The sequence below is a fragment of the Chelmon rostratus genome, chromosome 17, assembly GCF_017976325.1.
Source record: "Chelmon rostratus isolate fCheRos1 chromosome 17, fCheRos1.pri, whole genome shotgun sequence".
Lineage (NCBI taxonomy): Eukaryota > Metazoa > Chordata > Actinopteri > Chaetodontiformes > Chaetodontidae > Chelmon > Chelmon rostratus.
This window is the reverse complement of record NC_055674.1, coordinates 12,167,688-12,194,538: the sequence shown is the minus strand read 5'-3', so window position 1 is coordinate 12,194,538 and position 26,851 is coordinate 12,167,688. Positions and strand designations below refer to the sequence as shown.

Genomic DNA, 26,851 nt, shown 5'->3' with positions numbered 1-26,851 from the left:
GTTTGAATAATTACGAGAAACACTTACATTTTTGACAAAATGATAAATAAGTGACGAGAAGAAGCTGACAACACTGTAAAATGTTGAACAGTATTTAATTATTGAGAGTAATGATGCATTGTGTGCAGAAAAGCCAACATAAAAAAAAAGCTGAAAATAAGAAATAAAAAAAAACGTAATCAAAGAGCTGAATAACACCTCAACAATGTAAAAAGATTGTCAGCTGCAATAAAAACAACACACAAACAGGAATTGCACCATTTGGCTGTATTTGGTCATAGCTTTGAGCTCGAGGGGGAGTGATCAGATACAGGATTTATAATGTCTAAACACAATTATCACAATCAGTTTGGTAGAAAAATCCCTTTTAATGATAAAAGCTAATCCTTGAGCATCAAAGAAGAAAAAAATTTGAGCTCGGTAAATCAGGTCAGTCGAAATCAAATAAAATTCAGATGGAAAACAAAATAAAATTCTCCCCCCGCTGGATTACTGGAAGGAAAACTGCCTGAAATACCAAAATGACAGCACACGTGCTGTGGAGAGGACACCGCTGGAAGACGACTGCGTTTTTTATTGCACTCTTGCCAAAATGTTTGGTCATTAGCAACCATAATATAAGCCGAGCAGCTCTAAATTTTTATCAGATTTCCATTGGCCCACAGCCACGTCTTTGGTCCTGATGTGTTTGGTGCTTAAGTGTTTGGCAAATATCTGAAAGTTTGGAAAATGATTCTGAAAATGCCAGAATGTGATTGTGTTTACTGATAAATAGATCATCAGCAGCTGCCCAACACTCGGACATCTCCACACAGCTGCGCTGCTGAACGGCAGATTTCTCTCTCTCAAAAAACATTCATAGCTTTCAATCAAAAGTCTCGAAAGCAACATTTTAAACAGAAGCCGAGTTCAGCTGCTGTGTGTTCAGGTTATGTATTTAAGTCCCATTAGCCTTGAGTCTAGCGAGGTTCTGCAGTCCAATCTGAAAATACCCAGCAGTACATAGAACAAAGAGAGCCTGATATGAAGTCTAAGAGCTGGACAGGAGCTTTTTCAGTTCACGCCACCACTGGAAGATGAGGTTTCTGGTTTGAGTGTCAGAGAAAAGCTTGTTTGTTTTTCCCAGAGAGCAGTCTGGCATCATGTGAGTGAAGCCTGCAGAGCTGGAGTGAGCGGATGCGTTTGAGTGACCTCTCTGATATTTGATTTTAAGCTTTCGAATCTGTTGCGTGGGCCAGCTGAGCGGAGGAGGATTTTCGATGATCCCGCTTTCTTTTTTTTTTTTATTCACAGAATGGTGCTCTCTGTCTCTGTCTCTGTCTGGGTCTGAGGGTCTAGGGGCGGGGCTGGGTTGGTGGCGGGCTCTTGACCAGCAGAGCTCTCCCCTCGTTGGTCCACAATCACCTCAGGGATGAGGGCTCGTCCAGTCCCCTTTAGGAGCAGGCCTCCGTCTGTGCAGGACAGTTAGGGGGTCAGCGAGTAAAACAGTTTGCACACATCTTTAACTGAAGCTCAGGCAACGAACTGACAGTTTCAAAGTGGCGGAGCACACACACACACATACCACCGTCACACACTCAGTAAGACACCAAGGATTGATCTTTCTATTACATCTAATCAGTACTGCATCACAGTACCAGTCATGAGACATTTTTAGAGATGGAGGCAGCTGTTGAAGAGTATCCTTGGTGTGTTAATCTTTAAATGTGACACATTTTCTACACAGATCTGTCCAAGAAGTGCACGTACAGAAGAACAGCACAGTTTTAAAGTTTGCTGAAGGCCATGTTAGTTATCACAGCAAACTGTTAGCTGTTAGCAGCATCGGTGGACGGTGTGCGAGTCACAAGCATGTTAGTTTTGCTGCACATGCATACTTATACACATAAATATATGTATACAGCATGTGCACAGGCAGCAGCTACATGCTAAAGAGGAGCAAACGCCTGCATCCTTTGTTCGCCCACACAGACATACACACATGCAGCGGACACAGAAGCAAGGCGTCAGCCAATCAGATCCTTACCATTACCTGCCTTACAAAGCTCATCTGAGAGGCAGGTCAGCAGCTCAGACATCTGCAACATTTACACATTTCCTGTCATGCGTCAGATCACCACAGTTACTACATTTAGTGTGCGAGGCACTATGACAGAGTGAAACCAAAAGCCAGACGACTCTGTACAGCGATGCCCTAAGAGGAAGCTGAAATCACTCAGTACTGAATACAGTATCAGCAGACGAGCAGCGAGTGATTTCAGTCTGCATGGAAGAAATCATGTTTAACTACGTTAAACATCACTGCAGACACACTCTCATTATGCACCGCGTTTCACTGCATCTGGGACTAAAATGACGAACAGTAAAAGTACACCAATCTCAATTCCCACAAGTACTGTACTTAAGTATCATTTTGAGGTACTTACACTTGAGAATTTACATTTTCTGCTACTTTATACTTCTATACAACATTTGTGTTATTGTAGATAAGACTTTTATTGATGCACAATGAAATGGGCCATTCTGCATAATGAGTACTTTTGGTACTTCGAGTATATTTTGATGCTAATATTGTTGTACTTTTACTGAAGGAGATTTCTGAATGCATGACTTCTTTTTGTAAGGCAGTATTTCTACACTCCAGAATTGCTGTTTTTACTTAATTGAAAGGTCTGATTACTTCGTACAACACTGCTGAAGGCAAATGTTGTCTTTTTTTCTTTTTTTTTAACAGCAGCATTTCACAAAACAGGTACTTTTAATTTTGATACTTCAAAAGCATTTTGCTGATAGTACTTGTGTATTTTTACTTAAGTAGGATTTTTAGCATGTGACTTTTACTGAAACAAGAGTTGTTATAATTCTGGTATTTCTACTTTCAGTTAAGTAAACAATATGAACACTCCTTCCACCTCTGACTGTCTTAGACCTGTGCACCACAGCAAAGATCAAAGATCCTGCTCCACCTGGAGCTCCATGTGAGTTTCCACTGGAAAAACTTCAGTTCACATGTTGTGGACACAAGCACAATGTCTCTATTTTACAGTGTTATCTGTAATGTAATATTTTTGGTAAATACATTTAGCTTTTCATGCGTTGCTCGTACTATTTAAATATGCTGAACACTATTTCTTAGATAATGTATGACTGTAAGAAGACTGTGAAACAGGACTCGCGAGATACAGGAAACACACTACCTGTTATGATCTTGGAGGCGGAGCTGCAGATTCCATTACCATTGTCATTTGCTGCAGGCTGGGGGGGTGGCGGCATGCTGGGTCGGGGCCTTGGCCTAGGAGCTGGCCTGGAGGGGCGCGGCAGAGACCCAGTGGGGTAGGAAGACAGCGGGTTGGAGTGCGAGCCATCATGGGGCGGAGTGTCGGGAGGTGTGGGAGTGCTCGGGGGCGAGGGCTCCGACTCCCCCTGGGCGTGGTGGACTTGAGGAGGCTGTGGGGGCGGGTGGTTCGGGGCGTGGATGAGGCTGTCTTTGCTGGGGTTGCGGCGGGGGGTGATGGGTGGGTGATGAGGTGAGCCTGGTGACTGGGAGGCAAAGGGGCTGGCTTGTTTGGGTGGGGCTGGGGCCTGCTTCTTGGTGCCTTCAGAGGGAAAGATAATTATTACATAATATAAACATCACTGGTGCTAAATAATAATGGAAATAATGTGCATTCTCTCACCTCTGCGAACCAAGTGTGGACTGGGGCCCCTGGATCCACCCTGAGAGTAGGGGGTTCCCACTGCAAGATGGGCTGAACCATTCCTCTGGGGAGGGGGGGTGGACATGAGCTCTCGGGCTGGGCTGTGGAAATACCATGAATGCAAATGTTAATTCACCAACACTTCATCTGTGCGTTAGATTTAACAAGGAGGTGCTGCATCGGTGCAGGAACTCATGCACTACACATAAAACAAATATTTCCATTCAAACGCTGATTTACATTAGATGAAGGTTATCACACTAGAAATAACTAAAAAAAAAACAATATGAAGACAAGTGTGGAGAAGAGGGTGCAAAAATCAGAAGTTTGTTCAGCAATGCGCTACATGCAAAATCAGACATGGCCAGAAGTAGTCAGCCAGACAGACACGCTGACGGGCAGGCAGGAAGGAAGGGGAGTACATCTTTAAAAATAGGCTGAGTTTGGTCAATCATCACAACAAGCAGGAGGGAGGATAAGAGCTGCCTGTACACAAAGCATCACATGATTCTTGTTGCATTACATTAAACGTAAAAATGAAGCCAAATTAAAAGCTGTGGACATAATAACGTTGTTATTGTCATGACGTTCTGTTTTATCACTTCCGTTTCGGGACTAGACGAATCAAACACATGACAAACACAAAGGGTGGCTGAGCTCCGGATTGGCTGATTGGCTGCGAGCAGGCGGTGGAGTATTGTTGCTACCTCAGCTCGCTCCTCCTTACCTGCTCTCCTCTGCGCTGAGCTGGCTTACAACCTGAGGTTTCACTGTGGCTACCTGGACCCCACCACCCAGACCACCTCCAACAACACCACCACCACCACCAACACTCAGGCCAGGCTGCTCAGCCTCTGTAGCCGGGGATGGAGGCTGGGGCTCAGGCTGGGCCCAGGCTTCCAGAGGGGGCAGTGGGGGTTGGAAGGTGGGTGAGGTTAGCTGTGGCTGCTTTCTATTTACAGCGGCGGCTCTACGTGGAGCGGGCTCCGGCTGTTTGTTAACAGTGCTAGGGAAGGGGGGAGAGGGGAGAGAGTTCAGGAGGGCAAACCACACGCCGTCAGACAGAATGAAAAGGCAGGAGGCCAGAGAGAGACAAGAGACAGACAGAGAGAGACGCCACTTCCTGTGTTCAGTGAAACCAGCTCAGAAAGAAGAACCCAAAAAAGGACATAAAACCACATGACTGTCACCGTTTAAAGAGAACAAAATTTGAACTGCGACATCTCTGCAGGGACAAAGGAGACAGACCATACAAACAAAATGCAACAGAGGAAGCCCACACAAAACATAAAACCAGCAACCTACAGTGTGACCTAAGCTTTAATTGGAAAACAAAGGAGATAACACAGGAGTACACAAGAGTAACACAAGAGAATTGTAGCTATAGACAAAATGCTGTCCCAATGATAGTGAAAAATGTTTCATAAAAAATGTCTTCAGTACGGACCGTGAGGAAAACATAGATCAGCTTGTGCTAAAATCACCTAAACAATAACAGAAACGTGGTGCAAAAATCACACAGAACATCATTCCCTTCTTTGACTTGTCAGTAACTGGGGGCTACATGGGACTACGGCACAGCTTTGAAGTCTGGACTGGGCAGATCTTCAGTGGGTGTTTCAGTGACTGTGATGGACTCGCTGGCCACTACATAGAGGGCCGACACAGCTGGGCCCCGCGACTCCTGCCTGCTCAGTGTCTTGGGACGGGACGGGAGGGTGAGGGGCAGGCTGAGGCTGAGGTTGGGGCGAGACAGGTACCTGTCTTTACGGGGGGTGTGACTGTCCCCGTCCTGCCCCACCAGGCTGCCGGGGCGTTTCCTCTCCATGCCGGGCTCGGGGTCTGGGGTGGCTGGGTGGGTGGGCATGGCGAACATGCCCGAAACGTTGAAGTCCACGTCTAGGGGGAAGAAGGTGGGAGGCAAATAGAGAAGAGATGATGAAAATTATGATGGTAAACATGATCTTCAGATTCTAATAATGAGTGTGGGATGATCAATAATTCTGTTATGATATTTTTTGCAACGCTAGCTATCAAATTATAATTATTGTGTGTTTGTGAAATGCTAGCATGCTAACACACTAAACATGGAAACCATCGTACCTGCAAAACATGTTAGCATTGTCATTGTGAGCATGTTAGCATGCTGATGTTAGCATTTATCTCAAAGCACTACTGTGCTTAAATACAGCCTCACAGAGCTGCTAGCATGGCTGCAGGATTTTCCAATCTGGCATCTGACAATCACTAGAGTTTGCCAATTGCACTTGTTGCAAAGCGCAAATGTGATGGAGACAGCATATGCAAATTAAGAGGAGCTCAAGAAGAGCCTCCAAAACCTGAAGTTGCTGGGGTTTTTTTTTAATCAAGGAGGTTGAAACATTTTCTGCTCATTACAGCTGCATTCAGCATATTCAGACAAAATACCATCAAAGTTTTGTAGCATTTTTTGAGAAAGATATTATGAATCACAGCGCACAATGAAAGCGCTAACCTGAATCTGCAAAGTAAAGCTATCAAATAAATGCAGTGGATTTTTTTACTCCAATATTTAGTATAAGAGTATAAGAATAAAATAGTATATAATGGAAATACTCAAGTGCAAGTACCTCAGAATTATAAGTACAGTACTTAGTTACATTGCACCACTTGGAATTAATAAAGAAACATTCAAAGGACATGGCCAATGGTTGGTAATAAGTTAAATTCTCCCCAAATCTCCTACTTGCATTGTCTTTTCTTTATTATTTTACCTCCTATAGGTAAGACAAAGAGAAGAAATATTATCGCAAATACAACAGAGATGTTTTACCTTCTGGAAAGAACCAATCAGCATGCTGGATAATGGGCTCGATGATGGCGACCACGTGGACAGACGTAGCCGCTGCCATCTCTGCCAGCGTCCTAAGGACAACCACAGACAAGCAGGAAGCCTCATCAGCCTCAGACTTCACTCGGACGTTAATCATGAATGTGAGGTACGAGGTCTCAGAGTTATTACCCCTCAGTCTTTGCCCAGAGCAGGTTGGGCCCCAGCACTATGGCGATGTTGCTGGGAGTCATCTTATTGACCTCGCTGTCCTGAGCCAGTTTAGCCAGAAACTTCACCAGATACCTGCAGCAGAGACGCCGACTGCTTTAAAATCATCATCATGAACCATCTATCATCACAGTTCAACCACAGCGCTTTTCCCTCTCAGACTGTAAGGTCTGAAAGATTTTTTTAGAGGTCTGAAGAGGTAAAAGTGTCCAGTATTTCACAATAAATAGCAAAAAGTTGAGCAAACTGGGAAAAAAAGGCTTTTCTCGTTCTCTTTAATTATCTTTGGCCTCCAGGTTAGGACCACTGTTCTAAGCAGAAGTGCAATGGGTTTCTATTATTCCACCCGTTAAAATCTGCTGTATCAGTTATGAAAGCAAGAAACAGAACAGAAATGACCTCTACACATTCAGCTCTGTCCTGGTGTACGTTCAGAAACGAAGCTGGCACCGCACCTGAGCTGAACACAGCAGAGCTGAAGATGCTCTTACCTGAGGTTCGCCTTGTGGGTCTTTGGCAAACGGTCACATGTCACCCACAAGGCCTGAAGCCTCTTGTCAGGGTCAGACACACTGAAACCACACAAACACACACACAGGCAAAATATATACTGGTTATTAAAGCACCAGAACATCTAAAGCAACCTGAGAGCACACACTGTGTGTTTAACATGATATTAACAGAGCCATGTCTTCTTACTTGGAGGCCTGCAGCCACTCGTCGTACTGGCCAAAAGTCATTAGAGGTTCAGGAAGTTCCCTGAGGTAGGACTTCAGGGCTCCTGTGTGTCAAGAGAAAAGCTATGAGAAAATGATCTGGACCAGATGGTTTCACTCTACGTGGATTTGCAGACGAGGTTGTACCAGCGACGGCGTGGGGATCAGAGTAGAACTCCTCGAGCTGCGAGGTGGAGCAGTCCAGCGCCGCTTTGAGCTTCTTCAGCTTCGAAGCTCCGGCAGCTATTCTGAAGAGACCCTATGAGCGAAGAAAAAGGTAGAGGGAACAAGCGCTTTTATTCGACAGGTACGGGTGACCGGTTTCAATCCTGACATTCAAGAAGTGAGTCTGGGCTGGTGTCAGGAAAGGAGAAGTGAAGCAGATCAAGTGTGAATGTCGAGGGAGATGTGGCTCTTTCAGGATGAGTGGCAGACAGAGCTTTGTGTCTGAAATTGTCCTCCTTGGGGAGTCTACTGACATGGTTCAATTTAATGTGTGTAATAGTGAACACACTAACGTATAACAGATGTCTGCATGCACACACACACACACACTACAGCCTCACACTGACCACAACTCGCCCACAGATGTTTCCAGACCGTACGTGCCGTCATTTCTGCAGAGCGCTCCCCATGTCCCACATCTCCTTCCAGCTCCAACAGAGTTAAGTTTTATGGGTACAAATTTACAAGAATCTCTGGTTGATCTACCCGTCAACTTTGCCCCACTTTGACCGCAATCCATCCGTACCTCCTCCTTCATGCCGGTCTCCAGCAGCATCATGACGCAGGCCTCGATGGGCAGAGCGATCTCGCGGTTGCTCCTCTTCAGGTGCTCCTCCAGCGCCGTGCCGAACGCCGGCTTCTCCATCCAGGAGTCTGAGAGGGACAGAGGTGCAGCGTCAGCGTCTTCACGCTCATCTGAGTGTCCACAGTTGACGGTTAACGCTCAAAGCTTATCCCCAACTTTTAAACCAATGTTTTTAGACTTACAGAGGCTGTGTTGTGTGAGTTTTAGTTGGACTTCTATTGATTATTTTGGACATAAATGTAGTGCTGGTGGTCTCTTTCATCCCACTGCTTTGCCATCAGTGATACTTCCCCCTCTTTATTACCATCGTCTGCTGCATGTCGACCGCCTGAGCTGTTCAGTAACTCATTTATTGAGACCAGAGAAAAAGCAGATGTGTCATATAAGTCAGAGACAAAGGAGCTCACATGCTAATTTATGCTGCTGGCTTTCATGAAGTAAATAAAAGCTTCTCATCATAGACACATTTAAGAGTTTTCAGGCTGAAATAAGGAATTTCCTCTCCTGCTGCAGCGGTGAAAAAGGCACAAAACATGGAAAATGTGCCAATTAATGACTTGATTGACTGACTTGATGAGCTGGCTCTGTTTTGCTTTGCTTTACAGAGCAGCTTGAGCGCTGGGCTTTAATGAGGAGCTAAACAGATGCAAATGTGTGTGGTCTATATTGTTGGCAGATTAACTGAGTGTCTGTTTTGTGTCTTGCTGCTCACCTTGCTGTGTTTGGATAGTCGGTATAGCTGCCTCCAGAGCTGCCAGAGACCTCCTGTGGTAGTCCGCCTGGGCTTCTAACAGCTGGTGCACAAACATAAACACAGGTCACATACACAAACCTTTGGCATCATCTTCATCACTTTTTCATTTTCACTCCAGGTCATTCCCGCTAAACCGGTGCACCCACCATGACATAATAGCGTGCATAATCCCCCTCTTTGGAAGCAAAGCTGTACATGTCTGCAGAGAGCTGGTCCTGTGGGGTGAAAAAAAAATCCATATGTGACAAAACACCACAGCAGCTGTAAACCTTCCGCTTTAATTTACACAGAAACTTTTCATTGAGACGTAGACTGACCCCAGATGACAAAGCAACGACCTTTAATTACATGCTCCTGATAATGTGCGTGGCGTGGTTTGTGCCTGATCCAGCCCCGTTACAAGGCTTCCTTTGTTCAGTCCGTTCATAAAATATGACCCTAACCTGAGCGGAACGTGCAAACAGAATCTACCTTGCATATTTCTACTTTGTTGAGAGCCTCGTCCATCTCGTCTTTGAGAGAATCTGCCTTAGCTGCCATGGCCTGGTTGTTGGACTTGGTCGCCTGGTACCATCTGCAGGCCGAGGAATTATTTAGACACTAATGCATGTTTCCTCTCTAAATAAAAAAGGGGACAAGTGTGCGAATTAAAGCTGATACTTAAAAATAAAGGAGCTAAGCCGGTGTACCTTGTCTTGGCCGAGTCGTAGTCTAGAACCAGCTTGGCGAGTTGTTTTCTCTGTTTCAGTATATTGGGAATCTCGACCTGTGAGAAAAACAGTGAGTACACACACGCTTTCTAGTCAACCGAGGGAAAACACCTTTGCCAGGAGAACATTTTGTCATCATGAATCATCCAGACTGCTAAGAGAAAACAAAAAGATGCCAAAGGCCACGTTGAATGTGGCACAATCATGAGATTAAACACACACACACACACACACACACACACACACACACACACACACACACACACACACACACACACACAGTTCATTCAAATCCTGTGCAGGCTCACTGAACGTTTCGGTCAAAAGTAATTTGGTTATTGATTTTTTTTATAACCTGCAAATATGCAAACGTGCAACGCAAAAGCACTTAATAAGCGATCGCTACAGTATGAAGAGAGCTGTGCTGTTGTTACCTCGGCCAGCTGGGTGAGAGGATCCAGGATGTCTCTCTCAATCTGGACTTCATGCTGCATCAGTTCAGTCGCTAACCTGCCCTCCGCCTCCCCACACACGTCCATCATCTTGCTGCTCACACACATACAAATATATACAGATATGACCGTTATCACTGCTTTCCTCACAGCTAGAAACATTTTAATTCAAAATAAAACAAACACATGCAAACCCTTGTTAGACCCTTCCCCTTCCTTCCACTCTAATTATCACATTTAATGATGTTTTGTGGTTCATCAGGATGCATTTTCGCAACAGCCAGACGCTGCACGTTCTGAAATACCGCTGAAACTTGTCTTGCATGTAATAAATTCTTGCTGTCGCATCTCACCCAATCAGGCTCTCGTCTCCCAGCTGACCGCCTCCCTCCTGCATGGCCTGAGACAGCGTCGTCAGGGGCAGCTTTTTCTGCATGCAGCAAATAAAGTTTAGCCTCCTTAAAAGCCCAAAGAATAACCCAGTGACCGGCTGCAGCCATGTCCAAACACATAGAGTAAGACAAAGCAACGTATAACATGATTCCTTCCGAGTTTTGTCAGTGTTCCTGTGTGTGTCTGGCTGAGGTGGGTCTTGTGCAGTGGTAGTTGAAGCTGGCAGGGGGACAGGGCTGAATATTTTCCTCCTGAGTCTCTCCCATATCACCATGTTACATAAAAGGAGATGCTGGGAGCTCATAGCACAAGATAGCAGGTCCTTGCCAATACTGACGGCGGCGTGACGGTGATTCACCCTTATTCCAATTCTGTATGAGCTACATGCCACACATACATCCCTGTGAGACTGTGGCTTGGTGGCATGTTGCTAACATGCTGAGATACTAAACGACTCAGATTCAGAGGGGTGGAGTGCTTCTTACATGTCTCTTCTCCGTGTCTGTGCCCAGTTGACCCTGCAGACAGGACACCAGCCTCTTGTGTGTGTTGTGCAACAGCAAACGCACCAGCTCCATCCGCCTCTCGATCTGTGCACACATACACACGAGAAACAAAATGTTAGAAGCTCAGAGCAAACGTAGCAGGCTCACTCCAGTGTTCACACGAAACAACACAGGTGGGAAATCAAAACACAGAAGCTGCACCAGCGCGCAGCTTTTGTTTATGGAGGATGCTCTGTTACAACAGGCAGCACCGAGAGCCAGATGGAAGGACTTATGGCTGATATGCAATGCAGGCTGATGGATTGAGGTCTTTAGCAAGAACAGGGAAAGCTTCTCAACATGTGAAGGCTGCACGCAGAGATATTATGAGGAAGAACAGATGAATCATGCTGACTGCAGGTCTGAGGTGGACTGATCCACTGGTTATCCTTTATGTCTCATATGATGGTTTTGCATGTTTTTAGCACATCATTTACAAAAAGTTACATTTTCACCATGGTACAGCTCAAAATTTGTTGTGCATTGAAGAACACTCCAACACAAGTCAGCAAAATGTATTAAGTTCTCTATCCTGCTGTATTTTAGATTGCAATATCAATATATGCATTTTCTGTAAAACCAACTGAGAAACTGTAAATCGATAAAATAACCACACAGGAGAGTCTGTGCATTGGGCCCAGGGGCTCACAACTGCAACTCCCAATTATATGAACCTGCAAGAAAAGAGCAAACAAAGGCACAAGCAAACAGGCACAGTATCAAATTCTGTGCTCCAAGATTGCCCTTGAATGCACCACCAGTGAGAGTTTTCAGTCCCTGCTCGCAGCTTCATGACCATGTGACAATAACGAAACTCTGACAAGCCTCAGGTTTCATTTCGTTTTGATTTCCATGTTACTGAAAGGAGCTGAAGCCGGTGGCTGAATGGAAGGTTATGGCCGACAATTATGTAAGTATGCTCTTTAAGACCAAACCGCAGCAAATTAAACTCACTGTTCAATATCCTCAACAAGGAAAACTGTCTGCAGTATTTAAACAAAAGTGAGATTTAGCATGAGGTGAAACATTCATGACAAACCAAACTTGATGTTTGTTATTAAGTACCACTTCCTCTTCCTGTTTCAGTGTAAACATCCTGTTGTATCACTATTTGCCCCTCATTTGCTGTCTGATCCCCATCATGCTCTCAGTCCTCTTCCTTAGCTTTTATCCTCACTAATTCGCCTCCCTCTCCCTTCGCTCGCTCCTCCCCTCTTTCCTGCAGCTGTATGCTCCACGCCAGACCACAGCTGGACTTGGCTTTCTCGCCTGGATCCAATTGATTTGCTCGCAATTCAGCTGATCCCCAGCCCTGATTAATGCATGGAAGTCTAGCTCTATCTGGTGGCGCCACGATTGGATCCAGACCTCCGACAATCGCCGCCAAGAACGAAAGAGAGAGGCCCGAGTGGCTGAATCCGCCGGGTGATCGCATTGTCTCTGTCGATGGAAAAGTGTTCTCCATGAGCGTACACCGAAAGACCCTCGGGAGGCACGCCGAAAGTACAGAATATCATGTCTCTGGTGTTGAACTACAGTCTGTTCATGCACAATTGTAGCTTGTCTGCTTCTTTTTACCTATATTATAGATGACGTCATGACATATTGCATAGATTAAGCATGGAAATTTCTCCTATAACCTCATTTTAGCATCATAACTCATTATAAAGAAGTCTAAACTTCAATTAGCCAGCCTCAGCTGCCTTTAGTTTGCTCGCGAGAGGAGATCTGCCCTCAGGGGCAGAAACTCAATTATGGAAGCAGACCGGCTCGCACACAGAAACACCCTGACAAGCTGAAGTTAAAGAGTTGAAAAGAGGAAGAGAAAAAGCAGGAAAACTCCTCGATTGCAGGCACAGACAAGCCCACACTCTCCTCTACGATCCTTTCCGCCTGCCTCTCCAGTTATGGAGCTGTCCAAAGGTTTACAGCCCGGTTACTGGCATCTCCCCCCTGGACAGCAATAAAAACAGAGCGAGATGATGACCTCTGACCCCCCGCAGCAGAAACTGTGGAACGTTTGGTGAGTCACAGAGGAACCGGGCGGGTGGATACAGTTTTGTTTTCTGGCTCAGGGCTGATCTGGCTGCCTGGCTGGCCTCGTTGGCCGGACGGCTAACTGTCTGGTTAGCTGATGACAAAGCAGAAACACGACTCAAAAGCAACAACGGTCACGTTTGCTTGAACAGTTTGACTTTTTGATAAATACGCTTATTGTCTTTCTAGTCTGGAGGTAGATGAGAAGATCACTCAGACCACTCCTCTCACGTCCGTCCCTAAAATATGAAGCTACGGCCAGCGGCTGTTAGCGTAGGTTAGCATAAACACAGCTAGCCTAGCTCTGCCTGAAGGTTACAAAATCCTCTACAAGCAACTCTGAAGCTCATGAATTAGCACACCATATCGCCTTTGCTGGTGTAAAAATGAGAATTTGCCAAATCAGCTGGGGTGAACTATTTTTTTGACAACTTCCTGTTGTCTCCAGACTCCAGGAAGTAAATGAAAACAGCTAAGAAAAATAGTCCAACATGTCCCCTGCCATAAAAGCACATCAATTCTACACTCCAGTTTTTGTAGTAATGAGACAAAGGAGATTTAATGTATTAATTATGTTTGGTGGGTCACCGTTTCCCCCTGGTTTCAGCTAAGCTAACCACCAGTTGGCTCTTGTTTCAAATTTAGCATACGAGCATTTTAAGGGTGGCGTCGCTCTTCACATCTTACTTTGAGCAAGAAACTTGAACTAAACGCCGACAATGACGAACTCTGAGCCACTGTTCTCAACAATAACAAAAACTAACGCTGGACTTGTCTGGTTCTCTCACTAGCAGGTTTGCTAACAGATACCTGCTTAACACACAGTATCAGACATGAGCACGCTCCAGTCCAGTCACTGAGATACGGGACCAGTCATAGCCTGACTCCATCTGCTCTGGATGAGGCCTGGCAGGCCTGAGAGCCTCCTCATCTTTCCCACTGAGGCGGGACGTGCCCAAACAAGAGAAATGCCTCAGCCAAAGTAAAAGGACGACGGAAAAGTGGAAAAAACTACTACGACACCATGGAAATCATGGTGTCAAATTTCAAGCTGCTGAGAGAAGGGGTGTGGGAGCGCACAGGAGGGGGAAAGGAAAAACTAGTCTTTCCCTGCTCATGTTTGGAAAGAGGGGAAAAAACTTTCCCAGCTAGTATGATTAAATTAAAATGTCGAAACTGATTCGCCGGGCGATGAATCAGTAAACTGCGAGCTGCACATTTTATGGAGATGACTGTAATCAGGTTGCATATCTGAAAACAGGCTGCGAGCGCTGAACGGCTGCGCCGAACCACAGACTCCGACAGGCAACTCGGAGTTGTCGTTAAGCTAAAAGACATGCAACCACTTCCAGCGTGCAGACCGCCTGACAATCACATTCCTGGCCGGGAGCTGGAGCTGAAGGAATGTCTAACGCAGCACAAAGCTCCTGTCATTCAGGACGAGGACCAAAGACGAGAGAAAGCATTCCCTGGAAGGGTTGGGTCAGCCTGTGCTCCGTGATCCTGGGACAATATATCCGACTAAATTAAACTATTCGCCCTGCTGAAACAAAAAAAAAACAGGCCTCCACTCATTGTCTTAATGACAGCGGATCAACCATCTGCATGTATTTCTGCCTATTCAACGAGAAATAATCGCTTTCACCACCAAGCGTTTGCGTTGTGTGTTACGGGGGGGTTCATAGTTCACTGCTGCACGTCATAAAACTTTGACTTGCGTGATCGAACGAGAGGCTCGAGAGTTCACCTTTACTTTTCCACCCACAAAAGCTGCCTTTCGTCTGTAAACACGCTCGGTCTTCCTTCAAACTCTTTTTCCGAGCAGTGATCTCACGGTTTCACTCGCCCGACTGCTCCCATCCCCCAACACACACACACACGCACTGGATGCACATCCAGTATGATTTCAAGATAACAGAACATTGCCAGGGTTCGCCTCGAGTGGGAAACCATGAGGCACTTTTCCTACAGCGCCAAACCCCTGAGCTGGCGCGGCACTGCTGAATGAAAGACTCCTCCAGTAATGCTTTAATACCAGCAGTTGTACTCCAAGGCCGCAGGGAGGCTTGGCATCGACAAGCTGCTGAGGTATGATGGCTTTAACAGAGCCTTTGAGCTGAACCTGCAAGTCCTTTGATAACTTCCTCATTTTACTCGTCCAGAAAAAGACATTAAAAGAGTAGCATCAAATAAAGAAGGTTTGAATCACAGTTACATTCACCTGTAAATGTCTCGGCCCCAGCTTGAGCACAGCTGCAGCTACTGAGCTGCAACAATACAACCAGCTCTCGGCTCAAAACTACTGGTTTTAATGGTTTGATGCACTGACAATAACCTTTTACTAGGTTTGACATAAACCAAATTACAGTGTGACATAAAAAAAGTCCTCACTTGTTCTTTTGGCTTAAAAGGTTATACCCTTCTTGGTATTTGTGTAATATATTTTCTTAAAAAATTAACCTGTTCTTTTACAAGTACATTATACTGCAGAACAAAAAGTTTACACAAGGCAAAATGTAGGTTTGTGTAGGATTATTTTCATTATCAGCTAATCTGCTCTCTCTCGATTAATCGTTTTGCCTACGATACGTCCAAAAATGGTTAAATATGCACGTTATATGTATTTTATATATATCCAAATTGCTTGTTTTGTTCTATTTAATAGTCCCAACCCCAAATACATCCAGTTTACTATCATACATTTTCATATTTGAGAACAAATATTTGGAATTTTGCTTGGAAAATGACCAAAATAATTAATTGCTTATCAAAATTAGTTCATTCAATGTCTAAATAGAATGTCCCAATAAGATTAAGCCAGTCAGTACATCAGTACACTCCACCTCCACAATGCTCATACCTGGTTTGGGAGCTGGTTGTTGATCTTTAGCCACTCAATAATGTATATGTCACATTTTATAATACAAAATATTGTGCAACAACATATCTTTACACTCCAGAAAGAGGGTAAACGCTGTCAACACTGTGACACAAAATACAGTTTGTGTTCAAAGCCCCTTAAAAGTTGATGTATGTTTTAAAAGTAACAGAGAAGAAGAACATCGTACTCACCTGCAGGAGGTCATCACTCAGCACCTCAGTCTTCTCAGCCCTGGTGAGGGAAACACAAACATGAAGCCAAAGGTCAAACACTGATGACAAATACAAGCACAGTATGATGAAGTCAGAGGACACAAGTCACGGGACACACCTTAGGCACCCAATCTGAATGAAATGCCTACATAATATGGAGTATTTGGACGTGTGTCACCATTCTGTGTTGGTAAAAAAAAGAAAAGCCACACACACTGTGATGTTAAAACTCAGACAAACTGACGAGCACACAGCAAACGAGACCATCGCACTAAAGCAGAAGAGCCGATCCAGCCCGACCTGTCTGCAGTTTGTGCCTGCAGCGGACTCACAAAATGCAAAACATGCTGAAATCCACCAATGCATAATAAAACGCAGACGTGAATTACTGGCTACCATTTGTGCGCACACACTCAACGCGTTTGCACAAACACACCGCTCGCGCCTGTGGCTGTTTTCCACAATGGTCCCGTCAGATTCCTCTGTTCGAACACACACTTCCTGTTGTGTCATCTACACCTTGTTTGTTATGGCAACATGGGCGAGGTATGTGTGTGTGTGTGTGTTTGTGGAGGGTTGTTGATGTCGGAAACGCGCTGAACGCTCTGCACATTGTAGCAGCGTCTGTGGAAAATGGGATTGTCACGTCACTCGACGACTTGCAGGAAACGTCGATTTGAAACAGGTCACGCGTTCGCTTCTTCTTCTCTCGCAGCAAGTGTGCAGGTCTGCTCTCTGCCTCTTGGTTTGAATCCTGCTGAGCGAGTAAAAGCCAGCGAGCGAGCTCATCACTCACGGTGATTTCTGACAAATACACCAACGCGAACGTATCACACACAAATCCCCAAAGACCCTCCCTCTACCAGAGCAGGCCCACTCTATAGATTCAACTCTCACAGGGATCAATTAACCCGCTCCCACACAGGAGTTATTACCTAATGCTGTTGTAAGTTACAGGTTTTACCTCACTTATGCCTGAAATATCCTCACTGTTAATCGAAATGGCCTTCGGCTGCACTCTGCTGTCTCCAGCTCGTACCAAGAGGAGAATTTTTTGAGTTCAACTTTTGGAAATGAGTGACAAGCCACAAGATCGCTCATTAAATATCTTAATAATCAATGAATCGCAAAAAAAATACTGGTTTAAGTGTCTGAAATGTGAATATTGTCAGGTTTTCTCAGTCTTTCCTGACAGCAAGCACAATCTTTGTGCTTTGGATCGTTGGTCAGACAAAACAAGACATTTTTAAGACAATACGTCGGGATCCGGGATCTTTTGACGGACATTTCGCTTCTCTCTTCGCTGACATGCCGTGGACCAAACGATTAAAAGGGGAAAACACTGGATGGATTGATCAACAATGAAAACAGTCACTAGTCGCAGCCCTAGTTGGCATCAAATATCTGGTCAGACTCATACTCCCCTTCACTCTTTGATCAGATGGTTCCAGATTGGATCAAAATATTGCCAATTTCAGATGGTTTTATTAAGGCAACATTTTAAATCTGTAAAAAACATGTTTGTTTATTTTTTTCCTCATATTTGATGGCAAGATATCTGATCTGCAGCTGCAAAACCTGCACACCGATCAACACGATCGTATTACACATTATGGATTTACTGGCTCACCTCTGAAGTAGAAAGCTACACGAGCAATCTCTAGATTCCTATCAATATTGAATTAGCATTGATTTGACTGGAGTACAGCTTGGCCCCGGCCGGCAGCTATTGTTCTAAGAATAGACTCTCACAGCACTGGTCCAGACCCTAAGAGAAAACTTGGAGCAAAAACGACACAGAAAGGCAGACAGAGTGGACCGGCGACCGTGAAGCCAGTGAGAAAACAGTGTCTGCTTTCATCTGAAATCAAAGTTTTATTAAAAGGGTTCTGTGTGAGCTTATCTCTGCAGAGGTATGCAAGGACTCATAAACACTGCCACCCTGCAAGCTTGTACCACGCTGTAGCTTCACGTAAACCAAACTGCTTCCTCCTTATCAATCACATGTAAATCAAGCTGGCTTCCTCTTTTATATATAAAAAAAAACACCCCGCTGTGGCTGCGTGTCGTCCCCAGCCCTCCACTTTGTCCCTGACAACAACCATGGAAATGCTTACTCCACAAAAAGCCTCCGTGCCTGGCGCTTCCTGTGCCAAACAGAGAACCACATCATCACAAACCGTCGCGGGGGGGAAACTAATTCACTGCTGTGTGAAAGAGAGAAAAACGTCACCCTGCAATCACTCCACAGTCCATCACTAACATTTAATGTGTCTGCAATGTGTGGAAGGATGACTTGCCGTCACCCCTCTGAACCCTTCTGATAATCCACCAATCATTTCATCTTTTATTGAGCAGAAACTGTGCAGAAATGCTTCAGCTCCTCATCGCAAGATTTGCTTCTCTTTGGGTTTTCTGTCAGACAAATCAAGATGTTTGAAGATGTCACCTGAGTCTCTGGGAAGGTGCGACTGACTTTTTTTGCCATTTCATAGACAAACCAATTAATTGTTTAATAATAATCGTTAGTTGCAGCCAATGAAGAGTGAGTGAGGGTCAGTGATCACTGACTGTACAGTTTTACTTTAACCATCTTTTCATCCAAACTCCAGCATTTATTTATAGAACATTGTAACTCCCACTCTGTTTTGCTTATGCGGTGCTACAAATGGCACCGAAGGATTCTCTGACACATTCAGCTCTTTCCAGCAGTAATCCACAGTGGGTGTGAGCTCGCAAACACTTCTGCCTCTTAGTAAGCAAGCCGTCATTGTGCTCCGTGGAGTTTTACTGCTCTTACACAACCTATGGAGGAATGCATGCAAGGAATCCAGTGGCTACAGGCTATTGGCTGGAAAGTCATGGAGAAGGAACATGACGAGGGGCATCATCTGCAGACAACATTAATGCAGCAATAAGTGGAGACATCGTCTCAGTGGTGGCTGCTGATGGAGAACAGGGCTGGAAACCCCTGTGGGGACGGAGATGAAGGGAAGGATATGGTATAGATATAACGTGTGTGTGTATAAACTAACTGCCAGTATCAACACACATCAGTAAACATGTGTTTTACATGCACATCCCAGCCAACAACAGCAGAAACAGCAGCAACGCTGTAGCATGATCTTATATGGTAAAGACGGACAGAGTGCAGGTTCCGTGAGCCCAGAGGTGTGGCCTTCAGGTGTACTGGGAGATATAAATATTAATCAAGTGAATTAGAGCTCAGACAATGAGTCGATTCATCAATAAGTGGCAACTATTTGGATAATTAATTGTTTCGGTTATTCCATCAAGCAAAAATGCCAAATATTTGTTGGTTTTAGCATCTACATTGTGAGAATCTGCTGCGATTTTAAAATGAATATACTTGTGTTTTAGTCTGCTAAAACAAAACAAGACATGTGAAAATATCATCTTGGGCACACAGAACGTGTGATTGGCATTTTTCAACTTTTATTTTTAAATGTCTGAAGGTAACGATGAATCAATTGTTGTAAATTTCATTGCATGTATGGTTTATCCCCACTTCATTCTTTGTGTATATTATTTACTTTATATTTTGCACTATTCAACTTATCGTTCAGTTTTTTGTTCATTTTTCTTCCTTTTGCCTTCTGTATGTCCTCTTTTCCTTCTCCTGTGCAAGTACATCGTGAGCAGTGTTTAAACCGGAGTCAGATACCTTATGTGTGCACACATACATGGCCAATAAGGCCGATTCTGATTCTAATTAGAGCTGCAACTAACGATTACATTCATTGTCTGTTATTTTCTTGAGTCATCGATGAGCTGTTTGGTCTGTAAAATGTCAGAAAATGGCAAAAATAATGACGATCAGTGTTTCCTAAAGCCCATATGACACTCTTTAATGTCTTGTTTTGTCCACAATCCAAAAATATTAGTTAGAAACAAGAAAATGTTCACTTTTTTGACTTTTTTTCCTTATATAGTTGGTGATAAATGGTCAAATAGTCACAACTAATCGATTAATCGCTGCAGCTAATCATGGTGACAGCAGTTATAGATCCCCTAAATGTCACAGAGCCACTGACTCAGTATTAACACACACCGTGAGAGAACACTACAGTGATTTTTCATGAAGGAAACCTCACACTGAACTTTTCTACCTCCTGTATTGTTGTGCTGTCGTACAAATCGCCGGGAATGAAGCTCATGTGACTTGCGGGCAGCTACGAACGGAAGCTTCAACTTTCCTGAAACTTCACCAACAGTTCAGGTTGTTACGCAAAAAGGCAGCCCAGCCCTTCCGACTGATGCCACCAGAGGAGCGCAGCTGTGATCACGGTGAAATGGTAACAATGCGTGCCGTCGACCCAAACACTCACCTTCCCACAGTCTGGTTGGCGAGCTGCTTCATGCGATTAAACTGCTTCTTCATGTTTTCTTCCTCCTCCGCGTCTCCTCAGAGTCAGTAAAAGTTCCTCGGAGCGCACTCGTTCATCCGCCGCGGACCCAAAAAGTTGCGCTACGTCGCAGCCATTGCGGCGAAAGAGGGCTCCGAGCACTTAAACGCACCACAACTCCGAACTCTTCCGGATTCGGGTCGGTGTCACCGGCCGCGGCTGCTCGAGAAAAGGCGGAGGAGTCAGTGGAGGCGGCCGCGGAGCAGCTTCTGGAGCCCCATAGTCACCGATACCAGACCTCCTTTAACCCGACTGAGAGCAACCAGTGTGGTCGGAAGAAGGAAGTGCCTTTACTTCCCCACTGTAAGCTGCACGGCCCAGCAGTGACATGTGATACCTTTGCAAGAAAAAAAAGCATTGACTCAGCTATTGGCCTGTCATGGTCACGGCAAAGTCACACTCACACATGTTTTAGTGCTCTCTAAAAAGTTGTTCTCCTCAGATCATATTACAGCAAAAATCAGTAGAATCACAGTCATGAACAGGTTTGTTGTTTTAAAAAAAGTCGCTAACTTGCTGAACTAATGAGGCAAATTTTTTGAAACATGCCAAAAACTAAAACTGCACTACTTAAAAAAAAGCGGTCACAGGCCTGTTGCTGGACCAATAAACGTCAGTCAACAGCTGCAAAAACCGACAGCGAACCATTTGATTTCATTTGCTCCACTGATCCAGGGTCAGTACTGCTAAAAGCCTCCAGGTAACGCGCTCCCCGGACTGACTGGAGATCAGTCGTTAAACGGTGGTGCAGCACTCCGGTGCTCACTGTGATCTGCTGCCACCTTGTGGCTCCTCCTCTGTCATTACACCGGCATCGCCTGAAAATCAATATTTCTACAAAAAAATACTAAAATGAATTTTTAAGATAAAGATAAAACACGCAAAAGAACACATTCTGTCGATTATCTCTAGTAGCATAATCATCATTTTTATTGCAGACCTCTGATCAGGCTTCCTGCAGTAATGCAATAATAGTGAATTCATGATATTCAGGCTCATTGTAGTTAAAAATAATCCACCATACGTTTTCAGACAGAGCGCACACCTCTGCCTTATCTGCCTGATGTAGTCTATATAATGAGGGTCTATAATGTGTAGATTGCAAGGGCATTGCTATCTGAGCTGCAGCAATGCTGTGAAACCTCTGAACCCTGTTTGTCAGGGCCTGGTGAGCATTATATGAGCCCAATAAATGCAGGGAAACATGCCCTATCTCTTCATTCCCATGTGCATAGAGTGGAGGAATCCTGAAACTGTTCAAGGTCCTTAAACTCTGGTTTGTTGATGTTAAAGAACAACTAGAGCCACCGTTTCACATCTGTCATTTGCATGCAACAAACCCAGTGAGCCACACAAAACAGCTTTGAGAGTAGAGACGACTCAATTTGTTCCTGTTTTATCTGTTCCTGTCAGACGTTTCTGTCATACTGAGTCCCCGGACCTTTTTCGAAGGGCTGCTTTCAGGACAGCTCAGAGATGTGAACTGCTGTGCTCTTGAATCCAGGCTGTTCAAGGAATAGTGTCAGGTGTGTGTTCCCAAAACCGACTGCTCATCAACCCAAAGGATCTCTTGTTTGATATCTCCACCTGCTGGTGCATCTCACCTTCTCAGCACTGTGCCAAATTATCCGTGCGTGACCATGAACACCTCTTCAGCTCTTTTTATTATCATACATCCTATAAAGGATTTAGAGTTCCTTTTCTAAGACATCTACCAAACAAAGATGTCTGTTTCTCTCTGTGTAAAGTGTGCGTTCTGTCATCTATTTGCTTTGGTTTAATGTGTGATCATCTTGTGGGAAATGATTAATTTGTAAGCAAAATCTTATGTATCATGAAATTATACAATTTAACAGTACAACATCGTTTCTCAGGTAAACACGTAGCAGGTAATTGAATCCGTAATGTTTTTTTTTTCACAGTTTTAGAATTTAAGACACTTAAATTTAAGAGCACTGAAGTCTCACTGTATCTGCAGTAATATAAGGGGGAACTCACTGACCGACGGCCAAGTGTTTTACTCAATTTACTGCATAATTGGAAAGAAGACTTCGCCACAGACTCTGTCCTCTGCCCTGTTTTGACACTACTTGGAAAAGTAGCATCTGGAAACATTTGCTGGTTATTATGAAACAATCATTAACAAAAACTGGCTGATTTTTAAGCAGTACATGGCACAGTCAACCAACCTGTCAGCAAATGCATGAAATATTTACCTTCCGCAAAGAGAAGGCATGTGATGAACAAACTGTCTCGGATTATTAAGAAAAAGGGTCAGTGGGTCTATGACAGGTCAGTGGGGCAACTCCACCGGACTCTATCTTTACACACCAAAGTCCTTGTGATTAGCAGAGACACTTCAAGGCTGCGCACTCAGGGTCACATCTTCAGCTTGCACAGCCAGACCTCACTGACGACTCATGGCGGACGAGAAGATGGAGATGGGTGAAGTCGGGACGTCTCTCGTGTCCTCAGAGGCCAAAGCGCCTTCTGCCAGACCTCCTAACAAGTTTGAGCGTGTATTTCAGCCCTGTCTGGGGGAGCTGGTGGGGACTACGTTCTTTGTGTTCATCGGGTGTGTGTCGGTCATAGAGAATACAGAGTCTACAGGGAGGCTTCAGCCGGCTCTGGTGCACGGTCTGGCTGTGGCTGCCATGGTGGCTTGCATGGCGGAGATCAGGTGAGGCTCGTCTTCAGTGCTCATTCAACTGCAATTCAACTGTTCTATTTTGGGGTAAAGACTTGGGTTAAGGTTGGGGTAGGGGTTAGAGTCAGGGGGTAGTATCTCCAGGAAATGAATCTAAGTCAATGAAATGTCCTCTGACGTGATGGAAACAGTAATTGATTACATATAAAACTTTTTTTTCCCTTCAGAAACAGGATTTAAAAACACTTTTTGATAGTTAATTGTTAAAAATCTACGAAATTGAGCTTTTTTCCAGGTGATATTACTCATGTTTGCTACTAGTGATTTTTCTTTCACATGCTTCTGTACAACATGTAACACCATTTTCTGTTTGTTAGAGAGCTATTTTTTAGAATACATCAATCCTTATTATTAACCATTATACACGTAGTCTTTCAATTTGTGTTATTATTTCAACTATAAATATGAATAATGCCCCAAAATATGATCTTTATATCACTTTTTGGCTTAAACTTAGATGTTTTCTCTCTGTTTTTGCTGCTCCAGTGGCTCACATTTCAACCCCCCTTTCACTCTGGCCATCTATCTCTGTGGAGGGATACAGCTGAATATGGTGGTCCCATACCTTGCGTGTCAGTTGATTGGAGGGGTGCTCGGAGCTGCTATGGCAAAGGTGAACCTCTCTCATTTCTGTGCTGTGAAAACGGCCATATTCTCCTCTGTGCTGAAATCTGTTTGCATGAGCAGGCGATGACCTCGAGAGAGAACTACGCCAAAGCCCACGGAGCTGCGTTCGCTCTGCTGCAGCCAGACGGTGAAATAGGAGGCGCTCTGTTTGGGGAGGTCGCCATGACCTGCCTGATCACCATGGTGGTGCTGCTGGGGGCTTTCAACAGCAAGACCAGAAATCCCCTGGTGCCTTTCATGGTGGGCTGCACTGTTATCACCAACATCTTGGCCGGGTGAGTGAGGAGAAGAATTGTGAATCTACAGATGAGATGCGAGGGATCATTTCATGTGAAATTCTTTAAATGTTTGTATGTAGAAATGCTTTCATGGTATTTTACAGGTTTGTCCCAGAGAAACATTTTAAAATATTGCATCGGATAAGCATTTTATAGCGGTGTGTCATACAGGACTGTTGTATGTCATATTTATGGAGCAGTGATCCAAAAAAGACACAAATATGCAATAGATATCATTATTATTACACATATAATGGGAAACTCATGTGAATATCTCTTGCCTGTTTGTTTTATCAGTGGCGATGTATCTGGCACCTGTATGAACCCAGCCAGGGCCTTCGGCCCAGCCATAGTGAGCAACTACTGGACCCATCACTGGGTCTACTGGGTGGGGCCCATCGCAGGAGGCCTGATAGCAGCTGCTCTGGTTCGGTAGGTGCAACACAACATGTGCACTTTTACTTTAATAAATCTGTATGTAAATTGAGTTTTGCTCGACTGCACTGATAATAAAGATTCATTAGTGACTGAACTGATATAAAGAAGTGTGGAACTGTTTTTCCTGTGTTTGCAGACTCCTACTGGGAGACAGGAAGCTTCGACTCATTCTGAAATGAACTGAAAGCTAAAGCGTGGGATTGTTTAATCATCTACAGTTACAATATACCTGACACCTTTGTTCCACTGAGACGTTTGTGTAAGGTCGGACTTTTTTTGCTGTACAATAAAACTGGATTTTTTTACATTCTTATATTTGTGTTTTGCTCATGTTAACTTGACTCTTGAGTCTCCAAGCAGACGTGTTGGAGTTTGAGACTGAACAGTTTGTAATGTAATGCTTGGCTTACAGTGTTAATGATAATGGTCCTGTCACACTACAGCAAAGTTAAACTTAAACTGAGTTGTAGACGATTAGCAAACTGTGTAAACTTGCCTCTCCAGTTCAGAGAAATACAAAATTCTGGTTTTGCCATTGTCATCCTTTCACTCTGTGTTTTTATTTGAGGACAATGGGAAAATCGAGTTTTCAACCAGATGCATGACAGGTGCATGAGTGACAACAATTATATGTAGAACTTTAGAAAAACTCTCCAGCTCATTACCTTTTGAATTGAGGAGAGCATTTATATATATATAAAAAAGCTTGAGCTAAAATTCAATTACTTCAGATTTTCAGCCACACATGCTGCCCACTGTTAAAAGGAGACCAAATGGCAACCTTTTCAAAGCCAAGAGACATCTCTGCTCCAGCTTTGTGCTCCTGGTACCCTGAGCCCGCTCTCTATAGCCGGGGCAGTGAATGCCTGTTCGGCACTGGAGGGTATCATGCTGTTTCCATATTGTACCCCTGGGCCTCCCCGCAGCAGTGGCCCACATGGGAAAGCAGGCCAGGCGGTGGGATAAACCAATTACCCCCCAGTCTGGGTGGACTCCTGCCGGTGCTCCACGCCGCGGCTCCGGGCCGAGCCTTCCTGGGCTCATTCCCCATGAGAGCCTGCTGGAATTCCCAGAGATGAGAATTGAGTGGTCTCAAAAGCCTGCAGAGAGGCTATATTTTCCTTGGAAATTTGACATGGTGGCCCCCCTGGGACAATACTGAGGGACGGGACTTCAAACTGGGCTTCTGTTGGATGAAAAAAGTTTGTGCAAAGATTGATTTTTGGGCAGCATTAATCAAAACAAGTGCTTTTTGCAACCTTTAACCCTGTCTTCCATACAAACACAGAACATGTTTTTTCTATCACCAGTGATTTTTTAAATAAAACTTTGTGTGACTGAATTTTTTTTTTAAATTAATATAATAATGGCATAAAATGTACAAAAACTACACCAAAAAAGGGCAGTAAGTATATTTTTATTTGCTGAGATATCTTGCACGACCTGTATGTGGTGCTTGTTTAAAGTTAAGTTTAACTGTAACTGAAAGAGGAGCAATAGAGAGAAAATAACAACAAACTAGAGCAGAAATAGACAAACTCCTCTGGTTTGTCGGATTCATGAGCCCTGATGGTTTCTAGATGAGAGCAGCCATGACAATGGTCATTATGTCTGCCAGAGGCCTTGTCGCTGCAGGGCCATTGTGTGGGCCCCATTCACCACACAGTCATTTACACTTTCATTGGCAGCTATTTAGTCCTCATAAAAAGTTCAACACACCAATTTGTGAGCCCTGCTCAGCCAAGGAGAAGTGTGGAATAGGCTAAGAAAGCAGTTGCCTTAAAAGTCAATTAATTGTTCCCCTCCGCTGGGAGGGGCCGAGGGGGAGGATCCCCAGGCTTTGGGGCCTCACATCTGTCCATTTGTCTTCTTGAGCTGTGTTGCAGGGGCCACACGGCTCAAAAGAAACGTCCAATTCAGTCTGCACAGAGCTTCAGCCATCGAAGGAGATTTTGTATTTCATTTTATGGTAGGGCTATCCTATTATCATAAGAATCTGATTACAGGGGAAAAGATGGGACGCAGAAGGAAAAGGGACAAAATAAGCCTGTAGGACACTTCAGCTCTAAATCCCTCAAAAAGCGGAGATTATGCAGCATATGATGGGAAATGGGGGGCGTAAGTT

The 26,851-nt window shown here is 44.4% G+C and overlaps 2 protein-coding genes across 5 annotated transcripts; one reads left to right on the top strand and one right to left on the bottom strand.

Moving 5' to 3' along the window:
• Positions 1-76: 76 nt before the first annotated feature.
• arhgap17b (Rho GTPase activating protein 17b) lies at positions 77-20,966 on the bottom strand. 4 transcript variants are annotated; one of them, XM_041957728.1, is made up of 21 exons: positions 20,599-20,966; positions 16,229-16,268; positions 11,060-11,164; positions 10,535-10,611; positions 10,164-10,275; positions 9,709-9,785; positions 9,491-9,593; positions 9,166-9,234; positions 8,978-9,059; positions 8,206-8,333; positions 7,602-7,713; positions 7,438-7,519; positions 7,230-7,310; positions 6,700-6,813; positions 6,511-6,602; positions 5,459-5,597; positions 4,426-4,704; positions 3,678-3,799; positions 3,198-3,596; positions 2,027-2,078; positions 1,251-1,451 (listed from the first exon to the last, which is right to left on the bottom strand). In XM_041957728.1, the coding sequence occupies exons 1-20, from the start codon at positions 20,649-20,651 to the stop codon at positions 2,071-2,073; spliced, it is 2,274 nt and encodes a 757-aa protein (XP_041813662.1). In that variant the 5' UTR covers positions 20,652-20,966; the 3' UTR covers positions 1,251-1,451; positions 2,027-2,070. The 4 variants fall into 4 exon arrangements, with proteins under 4 accessions (XP_041813661.1, XP_041813664.1, XP_041813662.1 ...); XM_041957729.1 differs by having other exon boundaries at positions 2,033-2,078; XM_041957727.1 differs by lacking the exon at positions 2,027-2,078 and having other exon boundaries at positions 77-1,451.
• Positions 20,967-23,096: 2,130 nt separating this feature from the next.
• Positions 23,097-24,905, top strand: aqp8b (aquaporin 8b). Its single transcript, XM_041957345.1, has 5 exons — positions 23,097-23,356; positions 23,870-23,996; positions 24,071-24,285; positions 24,586-24,720; positions 24,863-24,905. The coding sequence occupies exons 1-5, from the start codon at positions 23,097-23,099 to the stop codon at positions 24,903-24,905; spliced, it is 780 nt and encodes a 259-aa protein (XP_041813279.1).
• The last annotated feature ends 1,946 nt before the right edge of the window (positions 24,906-26,851 follow it).